Source organism: Pelophylax lessonae (assembly GCF_965119305.1).
Source record: "Pelophylax lessonae genome assembly, chromosome: 11".
NCBI classification, from domain to species: Eukaryota; Metazoa; Chordata; class Amphibia; order Anura; family Ranidae; genus Pelophylax; species Pelophylax lessonae.
Window position 1 is genome coordinate 198,913,325 of NC_138778.1, and position 12,497 is coordinate 198,925,821.

Below are 12,497 nucleotides of genomic sequence, written 5' to 3' on the forward strand. Positions count from 1 at the left end.
GTTCAGGAGTGCGCTTGCGCTGTTTGCAGAGTTCAGGAGTGTGTTAAGTACAGAGTGCAGAGCTCAGGATTATGCTACAGTACATACAGCATGCAGAGCTCAGGACTGCGCTGTCTGCAGAGTTCAGGATTGTGTTGCGTACAGCGTGCAGAGCTCAGGATTATGCTACGTATAGTTCCAGAGCTCAGAATTATGCTACTTACAGAGTGCAGAGTTCAGGAGTGCGCTGTCTGCAGAGTTCAGGAGTGTGTTGCGTACAGCGTGCAGAGCTCAGGATAATGCAATTTACAGAGTCCAGAGCTCAGGATTATGCTACATACAGAGTGGAGAGTTCAGGACTGCGCTGTCTGCAGAGTTCAGGAGTGTGTTACGATCAGAGTGCAGAGCTCAGAATTTTGCTACTTAGAGTGTAGAGTTCAGGAGTTCTGTGTGTACAGAATGCAGGGTTCAGGGGTGCGCTATGTACAGAGTGACATATGTGCAGTAGAAGTACAGTGCACTTGCATAGTTTGAAGGGCCCAGAGCAGCCACTTAGTGGAGCATTTTTTTTTTTTGTGGTGAAATTTAACAGGTCGGAAGGGAGTGAGGGGCTGGAAGTTTTTCTGGAGTGGCCCCCAACAGATACATGGAAGGGCCTTCACCATGTACAACAGGAGGAGCTATGGTATAGAATTGCATAGGGGGATTTTATAAAAATCTTCCTGAAGGTGAACCTAACACTTTAAAGAGATCTTAAAGAGATTTGCATTTTCCTGGCACTGTCCATCTTACGGTTATTTGCAGTGCAATGCAGGTAACACGATTGAAAGATAGCATTTACTTAATGGATAGCAGATGACAGGTTACAGAAAATAGCAGTCTCAGGTCTCGCTCTCAGGATCTATCCGTCTCAGTGGGAGGGCCGGACCTGTAGATATCACCGCTGGCTGCTGAGCTGTAATGGTCTAACAGCAGGATGTGAACTGGTTAAATGCTACAAAAACTGAAGACAACAGCTTCCTCTCGGTTTTTTCTATATTTGGGAGGCAGTCTAGAAGCTTCATATATCTCTGAGCTGATCGGTCAGAGCTAATTTTGTTGCTCTTTGTAGTAAGCAAGACTGCTGCTCTATGAATTTTATTCCTGGCTTTAGTGCAATCCAAGATAATAACCTAATATGAAGATTATATATTAATCGAGCGATGCATTGGATTGTCTGGGCTCCCTCCTCCCACAGTTGTTACTGTTTTTGAAATGAATTCATTGGTCACCCTTCCCACGCTTAGCTCTTTATTCCCCCCCGGTGGGGAATTTAAAGCCTAACTCCAGGTTCTAAAGTGGTTCTAAAGGCAGAAGGTTTTTTTAACTTAATGCATTCTGTGCATTATTCTGCAAGCTGACTCCTTGCCCTGTTCCCGGGAGCAATATCAAGCCAAGCCGAGCACTGCTCAGCCATCCACAGGAGGCTTTGTATTTCATCAATGAATGTAAGGCCTCCTCTGATTGTCTGAGGTGGAGAGGTGTGTGTATGGGGGGGGGGGGGGGGGGTGATGTCATAATCTCCACCTCAGCCAATTAGAGGAATTCATGTATTCATTGATAAAATATGATGCTCTCTGCGCTTTAAACGGACCTCTGAGACTATCACAGTGCAGGTGCATTTATACGGAGACTTGATTACACACAGGTGGATTCTATTTATCATCATTAGTAATTTAGGTCAACATTGGATCATTCAGAGATCCTCACTGAACTTCTGGAGAGAGTTTGCTGCACTGATAGTAAAGGGGCTAAATAATTTTTCAGTTTTTTTATTTGTTAACAAAGTTTGAAATATCCAATAAATTTCGTTCCACTTCATGATTGTGTCCCACTTGTTGTTGATTCTTCACAAAAAATTACAGTTTTATATCTTTATGTTTGAACCCTGAAATGTGGCAAAAGGTATATACAGTGCCTTGCGAAAGTATTCGGCCCCCTTGAACTTTGCGACCTTTTGCCACATTTCAGGCTTCAAACATAAATATATAAAACTGTAATTTTTTGTGAAGAATCAACAACAAGTGGGACACAATCATGAAGTGGAACGACATTTATTGGATATTTCAAACTTTGTTAACAAATAAAAAACTGGAAAAATTGGGCGTGCAAAATTATTCAGCCCCTTTACTTTCAGTGCAGCAAACTCTCTCCAGAAGTTCAGTGAGGATCTCTGAATGACCCAATGTTGACCTAAATGACTAATGATGATAAATAGAATCCACCTGTGTGTAATCAAGTCTCCTTATAAATGCACCTGCACTGTGATAGTCTCAGAGGTCCGTTTAAAGCGCAGAGAGCATCATGAAGAACAAGGAACACACCAGGCAGGTCCGAGATACTGTTGTGGAGAAGTTTAAAGCCGGATTTGGATACAAAAAGATTTCCCACGCTTTAAACATCCCAAGCAGCACTGTGCAAGCGATAATATTGAAATGGAAGGAGTATCAAACCACTGAAAATTTACGAAGACCTGGCCGTCCCTCTAAACTTTCAGCTCATACAAGGAGAAGACTGATCAGAGATGCAGCCAAGAGGCCCATGATCACTCTGGATGAACTGCAGAGATCTACAGCTGAGGTGGGAGACTCTGTCCATAGGACAACAATCCGTCGTATACTGCACAAATCTGGCCTTTATGGAAGAGTGGCAAGAAGAAAGCCATTTCTTAAAGATATCCATAAAAAGTGTTGTTTAAAGTTTTCCACAAGCCACCTGGGAGACACATCAAACACGTGGAAGAAGGTGCTCTGGTCAGATGAAACCAAAATTTAACTTTTTGGCAACAATGCAAAAGGTTATGTTTGACGTAAAAGCAACACAGCTCATCACCCTGAACAAACCATCCCTACTGTCAAACATGGTGGTGGCAGCATCATGGTTTGGGCCTGCTTTTCTTCAGCAGGGACAGGGAAGATGGTTAAAATTGATGGAAAGATGGATGGAGCCAAATACAGGACCATTCTGGAAGAAAACCTGATGGAGTCTGCAAAAGACCTGAGACTGGGACGGAGATTTGTCTTCCAACAAGACAATGATCCAAAACATAAAGCAAAATCTACAATGGAATTGTTCACAAATAAACATATCTAGGTGTTAGAAAGTCAATATCTAGGTGTTAGAAAGTCAAAGTCCAGACCTGAATCCAATCGAGAATCTGTGGAAAGAACTGAAAACTGCTGTTCACAAACGCTCTCCATCCAACCTCACTGAGCTCGAGCTGTTTTGCAAAGGGGAATGGGCAAAAATTTCAGTCTCTTGATGTGCAAAACTGATAGAGACATACCCCAAGCGACTTACAGCTGTAATCGCAGCAAAAGGTGGCGCTACAAAGTATTAACTGAAGGGGGCTGAATAATTTTGCACGCCCAATTTTTCAGTTTTTTATTTGTTAAAAAAGTTTGAAATATCCAATAAATTTCGTTCCACTTCATGATTGTGTCCCACCTGTTGTTGATTCTTCACAAAAAAATACAGTTTTATATCTTTATGTTTGAAGCCTGAAATGTGGCAAAAGGTCGCAAAGTTCAAGGGGGCCGAATACTTTCGCAAGGCACTGTATATATATATATATATATATATATATATATAGGGCTGAATTTGTGTTTTTTATATCTGCCTGACTTTTATCTTTAAATCATCTGGTCTTGTGTGGATTCTTGCATATCTGTACTAAAAACCACTCTGCTCGCCCCACAACCAGATAAACCAAGGTCATCAGCCAATCAGATAAGCTTGAGGAGCTCCCACCATTCCTCCCATATAAAAGCTTTACCTTTTGACACTTGGACAGACTTAACAAGTATTAAACTAGCAGCTGCCATTTATTTGTATCTCTAATGGCAACATTTCTGCTCAGCCACTGACTAATGTCCTTATTACACTGCCCATGAGCTATGGAACCTTTATATGGTTTTGTAATGAGAAGCGTTCATTAATCTGCGTTTCTCCAGATAGGCCAGGACTTTATTTCAGTCTGTCACACATGTGTTCTTTGCATTATGGGCTCAATTATTTCCTTCGTGTAGTAATGGCAACTCATTGGCTGAGTCTGTCCGCTGGGAGACGGATGAGACCCTTTACATGGTGACCTTCAGGTCTGAGAGTGAGAGGTCTGTCCACAATCGATGAGAAAAGCTTATATATGAAAGCCAGGATCACAAGAGAACAGGCCTAATATGATAGAGAATCGCAAGAAACGTTGTGATTAACAAGAGAATGTGCTCATTACTGTCTGGGTAAAGTCACAGAAATGAAGGACAATGGAATGAACATCTAACAAAGTGACCTTCAAATAAGCATTTATGATTCCAGGACACCTATAAAGAAGCCCTTTCAGATTTTTTTCAGATCTGTTATTCTACCATCTGGACAGGCTTATATCAACCTCTGTGGTTTCTCTCTCTTAATTCACAAATCTAAAATATTTATTAATTTCTATTCCCACTGAACGCTTCATCTGGACAATGCTGGTTTGTAGACGCAAGAGCTAAAAATGATTATTTATATGTGGCATGTAGTGTACGTTATCACCATATGGGTTGGTTTTTATAGCAACTATATAGAAGGAGATCAAAAATATAGGTAGTTTGTGGTGTAATATAGAGACATTTAAAGGTCCAAGAATTGTGCCGTAGTAATTTCTATGAAAACGACGCTATGAAGTCGGTTAGGTCGGTAGAGTTATCTATGCATGCTGTTTTTGTATTAACCACTTTTACCCCCTTCCTGACCAGGGCCTATTTTGCGATTCGGCACTGCGTGACTTTAACGGACAATTGTGCGGTCGTGCGACGCTGTACCTAAACGAATTTGACGTCCTTTTTTTCCCACAAACAGAGCTTTCTTTTGGTGGTATTTGATCACCTGTGCGATTTTTACTTTTTGCGCTATAAACAAAAAAACAGCGTCAATTTTGCAAAAATAACAATATTTTTCACATTTTTTTATATGAAATTCCCCCCCAAAAAAAAAGTAAAAATCAAAATTTTTTAACATTTTGGGGCAATTTTTTTTTTTTTACCATATGTTTGGTAAAAAAAAATTGCAAAAAGCGTATTTTGATTGGTTTGCGCAAAAGTTATTGCGTTTACTAACAAAGGGAAAGATTTTTGTCATTTTTGTTGTTTTTTTTTTTAAGGCGTAATGGCGGCGATCTGCGATTTTTTTTTTTGAGGGACTGGGACATTGGGGCGGACAGATCGGACCCTTGACTGACATTTTTTACACTTTTGGGGTTACCAGTGACATTTCTACAGTAATCAGTGCTATACATATGCACTGTTACTGTAAAATTACACTGGCAGTGAACGGGTTAACTTTTTTTGAGAGGGAGGGGTTCTGTGTGTCCCTAGGGGCGTGATTCTAACTGTGATTGGCTGTGGCTTGAGGTGTAGGAACAGTGATCAACGGTCCTACATAGTAGAACCGTATGATCACCATTCCTACACAGGGGAGAATGACAGGTGGCTTGTTTACATTAGCCGCCTGCCTTTCTCCCGCTCTAATGGACGATTGCGAGTGACCAGCGGACATCAGGTCCACCGGGCACACGCGCGGGGGGGTCCGTACGCACGCGGGAGCAGGAGCGCGCCTCCAGCGGCGCGCGCTCGCTCCCTAGAATCTCGCAGGCTAGCGACGTAGCCCTACGTCGCTTTGCCTGTGAGGGGCTGACCGCCGACGTAAATAGTCGTGCGGCGGTCGGCAAGTGCTTAAATTACACTAGCATCACTATGATCTCTTGTTTTTTCCTGTTTTTTTTTTTTTAAATAAAAATTGACAATTGCAATAGGTAAAGATAACTATGATGAATCACATTAGGAGTGTCGAAAAAAAGTGGAAACAACATGGAGAAGGTCAAGGGAGAATTTAGAAGAGAAGGAAATAAAGGAAAAGGAGTGGTGGAGAGGTTTAGAGAGTTGGGGGGGAGCAGGGTCACCAATAAGAGGGGAACCATCAGTCATCCTGTAGGGGGCCTAGGCACAGGGGGGCCCAAACAGGAGGGTAAATCAGGACAGAGGGCAATTACAGAAAGAATGCCCTGTGCGGCTCTGTGCGGTTTCTCCTCCTTTCTTCCTCTGGCCGGCATTCAGCTGCTATAGGTAGAGACACAGATGCAGGGCATTGTTCTGTAATTGCCCCCCATCCCATCACACCGATCCCAGTCCCTGCCCTGCCCACATCTAATTCTCCTATGTGTGCCCCCCTATGTGCCCAGGACCACCTCCGGCAGCTCTGCCGGCTTCCCTGACCCTTCTCAACTCCTGCGGGCACACAGCAGGATGTGTCAGGAAGGAGAGCAGTAGAAGGGGCTGTTAAATATGTTATTTAACAGCCTTTTCCTTTTCTGAATGGACACAGTATTTGATCAGTACTGATCGCTCCTGTTTCCATTCATACCTGTGTTTACTGTGCTTTAGTTTATGAATGAACATGAGCCTCTGTCTCCTGTTCATTCATCTTCAGTGCAGCTGAGGCTGCATAGAAAGGAATTTGATATATCCGTGTCTTCTCTGTCTCAAAGGTGTGATGTCAGGGGTCTAATCTCACCAAAGCCCCCCCAAATGAGTTGTAAATAGAAAAAATTGCAAAAAAAAATAATTAAAAAAAATTGATAAAATGTAAATAATCATTTTTAAATATTGAAAAAAAATAATTAAAGAAAATGTAAAAAAATAACTAAAACAATTGAGGGCTCATTCACATGGGCTTTCTGGCACATACAGTGTGAATGAACAGTTTGTGTGGCTGGAGCCACCTGTCACTCCATGAGGATGCAGCAGCTGTATACACAGAACCACGGGTCCTAATTTGATAAGTGTGCACGTGTGGTGGAGTTGCTATAAATACACACTGTCAGTGTTCAGGGCTGTACCCCTGCACCCACAGGCCTGTCAAATTAGGACCTGCGGCTGTGTTCATACATCTTCTGTGTCTCTATGGTGTGTCATAGGCTGCCTGCAAACGATAGCCACATTTGAAAAAAACACTGATTCACACTGTAGAGGCCACGGCACCCATGTAAATGAGACCTTATTTGCACACAGAACCTTATTTATTAACTCAGTTTTATATTTTAGCTTTAGTAGGAATTTTGTAAGTTATGCTATGTTTGTGCCTGCCAATATTAATTTTAGTGTATTTTTAGTGAAAATGTTGTTTAGATATTTTCGGGGGGGGGGGGGGGGTTGGGCTCTCAGGTAGGCTGTGCAGGGCCCCCCGTGATTTTTAACAGTCGGCTACAGGGGATTTACCATATCCAAGTGCCAATGGGTGTGAGAGTGAAATATAGGCATGTTGCTCTGAAGCCTGGCTTCCCATCTCTCACTGAACATAGTCCAATGTATTCAGAATTTGGCCTCAACCACAGATAATATATGTTCAGACAGCCAAGCTTCTGCTGTTTGGTAGTGATGAGGACATTGATCATGAGGATAAATTTATATTTGGATAGCCCCTCAGGTTTCTGATTGAGGAGAAGTTCAGTTCCTTTCATAGGGGGTATTTTCTGTAGAAGGGTGTTCAAGATGTGATATAGTTGGGCACTGGGCCACCAGGGAAGTTCAACGCCATTATGTTTTACATTGAAGAATATACTAAGAACTAAAAAAAAAAAAACACTAAAAAAGAGATGTAGTCAAACAGCATAAGATGATGTGAGGATATGTATAGTATTCTGCCCAGTATATCCCTATATTTATTGAGCAGTGATGTCTGCGTCAAGTAGAGATAGCATCTATAGCGTAAAGGTGCTAGAATCAATATGTATGTGATTCTAAGGTTCTTCCAAAGACTTCTTTGAATTTCTCAACTTTTATATTAAAAGACAATTTTAGACCAACTGGTCCCTTCTATTTATTTGACTCCCCCTTCCATGAGATTACAAAGATGGGTTCTATTCGTACCGAATGCCAAGGGTATATGCTATATTGAACCAATATATTCCTTTCTGTCAACTAATTTAAACTAATGCAGGACTGCTGTTATTTTCAAAGACATGGAACTTCAAGTTACTGGAGAGAGGGGCTATTCTCTTTGAAACTTACTTTAAAAGGGAATTGGAGAAATGATTAGTGATCAGGGTACGAAAGTTCAGTGTGTGAATTCTCCTATTTTAGCTCCTTTAGGGCCAGTATTGATGGGCTTTTGTCTGAACTGCTCTCCCCAATACAAGTCCATGGGAATGCAAAAGTAGCTTGAAGCAGATTGATGCAGCTTACAAGGAGGTCATGTGAAGATCAGAAGGAGGTCAAATGCACCGGTCAATGAATATTGAATGATTCCTGAAACATCTCAAACTGATCTGAAATACAGCAGAATGCATCTGAAGGCAAGCTGCCTATCAACACAACCCAAGTGTATGTCCAAAATTCTGCTGCCCTCCCTCTCAAGTTGTTATTTCTTTAAAGTAAAAGCTGTCTTGAGAAAAAACATAGCGCTACCATATTTGGAAAATGCTAGTTGCCTGGCTGGGCATGACTGCATCCTCATGACTAGAGATGGCCTTGCGGTTCGTGGCGAACTTTGCTTGTTCGCAAATTCGCAAAAAGTCTGACTTTTGCCGATGTTCACGAATATGTCCGCTCCGCCATTTTCTTATTCATTCAGAAGAACTTTGACCCATGACACAGCCATCAGGTGGAACGGGACAGCCAATTGAAACATTCCAGCACATGGACAGTCCCCCTACCCTATAAATAGACCTGAGCTGTTGGCCATTTCCCATTCCGCTTTCTGCCAGTGTAGGGAGAGGTCTGCTGTGCTCATCAGGGAGAGTTTGCTAGACACATATAGTGCTGTGAAGATTCACAAAAGTCCTTTTCAGGGCTGGTATTTCGGTATAGGTCTTCTACAGTCTCTTTTCAGGTTAGGGACAGGTATCCAGTGGTTGCTTTAGGGGCAGTTAGAGATTGGCTGCAGTCACAAATCGCTCTGTCAATGTCCACAAAAGTCCTTTCCAGGGCTGGTATTTCGGTATAGGTCTAGTATCTTTTGAGCTTAGGGACAGGTATCCTGTGGTTGCTTTAGGGGCAGTTAGAGATCGGCTGCAGTCATACATAAATCGCTAATTTTGATCTCACACAAATCGCTATGACAATGTCCACAAAAGTCATTTAAGGTGCTCCAATGTCGTTTTAGGGTCTATTACAGTCTCTTTACTATAGGGGCAGGTATCCAGTGGTTGTCACAGATGTGTGAATGGACCCTATATGTATTAGACAATGTATTGACCGGCTGCTGTCAGTTCTGGCTGATTTATGAAAAAATATATATATATTTTTTGCTGTAAAAAAAATAAAAAATAAAACATTTAGGGCAACTTTTTCAATTGCAATACTTCTGTTATGACATTGTCCATGTGCTGGGACTATTTGTGCACAGCTAGTACGTCTTTTGTGGCTGCAAATATGACCTAAAGGTTTTCAAAGTTCGCCTCCCATTAAAGTCAATGGGGCCCGCGCTAGTACGTCTTTTGTGGCTGCAAATATGACCTAAAGGTTTTCAAAGTTCGCCTCCCATTAAAGTCAATGGGGCCCGCCGCGAACTCGCGGTTCGCGGACTTTTGAGAAAATTTGCGGCTGGCGAACCCCCCCGGCCGATGTTCATCCATCACTACTCATGACATCCTCAAAGATAACATTTTTAAAAAAAGAGGTCAGCAATGGCCGCCTCCTTTGATGATAAGGATGCTTTAAAAGCTACAAATGTGATGTCTGAGGAACTCACACTAATATTCGGGTCTTTTCTTGTATCAACATCTTTTAATTTCATGGCCTGCAGTCTTCATTTACAGTTTTTTTTTGCTACACAAGCTGTTTATAAAATATCTTCACTGCTATATTAAAGTTCTATTCCAGATTTCTAAAAAGAAACATTGTATGGGTATGATAATATTCTAGCTTTCCAAATCTAGTGATAATGTGTCAAAATGTATTCTTAAAGCGGAGTTCCACCCTGGATTTTTTTTTAATACCCCCAGGACAGTCAGGGCTAGTGCATTCCACAATGGCTAGCCTCTGATCTGTCCCGGATTGCACTTACCTGTTAGGACAAATACTTACCTTGCAAACGTCTTGTCCAGCGCTGCCATCTCAGATGTGGGCAGCTTGAAGCCAGCGAGATCCTCTTCGGCGTCTTCTTCCGCCTTCTTTGGTCCCACGATGCTCTGCGCCGGCCCCGACGTCACTTCCGGGTCGCGCGCGTCATCCTTCTACAGCTTCTGGGAATGCCCAGAAGCTGTTTAGAAGGGGATGACGCGCGCGACCCGGAACTGACGTCGGGGCCGGTGCAGGCGCAATGATTCCTGGGAGCTATGACGTCCAGCTCCCAGGAATCATTGCAGAGCCAGGAAGTGACGACGGGCCTCGGCCGAGGAAGGAGGAAGAAGGAAGTAAGGTAAGTATTTTTTCTTCGCTACGAGGTAAGTAAAAAAAAAAAAATATGCGATTATCCATTTCTTTTTCAGGTGACCCGGAGCGAGAAGATGGAGGTAAGTATAAAAATAGGGTGGAACTCCACTTTAATGTACTTATGTCAATTTATGTATTATAGCTTCTGCATTCTTTGCCCAGTTTGTATATCCATTTGATTGATTATTGTGTCTTCTGTAGATCCGCTCAGACAAGGACCGGGAGAACTTGATCCGGTACAGCATCACGGGTGTTGGAGCTGATCAACCCCCAATGGAAATTTTCAATATAGACCCCATCTCTGGCCGAATGTATGTGACAAGACCGCTGGACAGAGAAGAGAGATCATCATACCATGTAAGTAACAATACACTTGTAGTAATTTATATTATACTACCTGTGTTTCCCATAACAAAGAGCAGGTTATTTTCCTTTAAAACTGTATTACAAGATCAAGAATATGATCTCATTTGGTTACTACTTTTAGATCCTTTTGAACATAAAGTCTTTTGGTATTCAGTTAAAAAGATAACATTATTGAAAAAAAAAATGTAAAATGGCATTTTATTTACAGAGGCCACCAATATATTTGGATGTCTGTTTTTTAATAGAAATCTATAAAAAAAAAAAAAAAAGAAAATTCTAAGGTCTCATCACAGCATAGGTCTCATCATGGGTTTTGTACGCAGTTTCACATTTCTCTAAATGCACTAAAAATGAAAACATATGAAGAGAAAATGTCACCTGCCCCCTCCCTTCTTCTTAGCAAATTAAGGTAAGTTCCAATGTCGGATGGTGTTGGAGCTCGCTCGGATAGATGACTTCACTACCCCTTACAGGTTTATGTATTAACTAAACCTATTGAGGGCAAAATTAGTCACAATTCTACAGAGAGACCAATCAGCTTCTAGCCTCAGCCTGTTTAATTAACCAGTTGCTGACCGCTTACCGCATATTTATTGCGGCAAGGTGGCTCTCCCAGGCAAACCGACGTAGGGCTACGTCGGTCGCTTAGTGGCAGCTGGGGGGCAAGCGCACACCGCCCTCGATCGTCAGCGGGGAAGCCGATGCAGCGGGCAGGCGGCTCAGACTGACACCTGCGATCGTTCCCCGCTGAGAGAGAAGAGCGGTCAGCTGTTGTAATCACAGCTGCCCATTCTTCTCCCTGGAATGATCACAGAGCCCCTGTGATTCTTCTATATAGGATCACAGGTCTCTATGGGAATTCCACAAGCCACACCCCCCTACAGTTAGACACATGCCCCCAGGTACACATTTAACCCCTTGATCACCCACAGTGTTAACCCCTTCCCTGCCAGTGTCATTATTACAGTAACCGTGCATAATTATAGCACTGATTACTGTAGTAACGTCACTGGTCCCCCCAAAAGTGTCAGTTAGGGGTCTGATCTGTCCGCCACAATGTCGCAGTCCTGCAAAAAATTGCAGATCACCACCATTACTAGTAAAAAAAAAAAAAACAATAAAAATGACATAAATCTTTCTCGTAGTTAGTAGACGCAATAACTTTTGCGCAAACCAATCAAAATATGCTTATTGCGATTTTTTCCATGAAGTGGAACGTAATTTATTGGATATTTCAAACTTTGTTAACAAATAAAAAACTGAAAAATTGGGCATGCAAAATTATTCAGCCCCCCTTAAGTTAACACTTTGTAGCGCCACCTTTTGCTGCGATTACAGCTGTAAGTCGCTTGGGGTATGTCTCTATCAGTTTTGCACATTGAGAGACTGAAATTTTTGCCCATTCCTCCTTGCAAAACAGCTTGAGCTCAGTGAGGTTGGATGGAGAGCGTTTGTGACCAGCAGTTTTCAGTTCTTTCCACAGATTCTCAATTGGATTCAGGTCTGGACTTTGACTTGGCCATTCTAACACCTGGATATGTTTATTTGTGAACCATTCCATTGTAGATTTTGCTTTATGTTTATGATCATTGTCTAGTTGGAAGACAAATCTCCATCCCAGTCTCAGGTCTTTTGTAGGGGGTAAATCCTTCTGGTCCAGAAGTGGTTAAGCTTTAGCAATTAAACCTGGAAGCTGATTGGTTT

General features: G+C 42.2%; 1 protein-coding gene across 1 annotated transcript in view; it reads left to right on the top strand.

The window, feature by feature from the left end:
* Window positions 1-12,497, top strand: part of CDH4 (cadherin 4) — a 1,089,940-nt gene that overhangs the window by 920,043 nt on the left and 157,400 nt on the right. Inside the window, exon 5 of the mRNA XM_082271591.1 lies at window positions 10,629-10,784. Within this exon, the coding sequence (XP_082127717.1) occupies window positions 10,629-10,784 (156 nt within the window). The remainder of the gene's footprint in view (window positions 1-10,628; window positions 10,785-12,497) is intronic.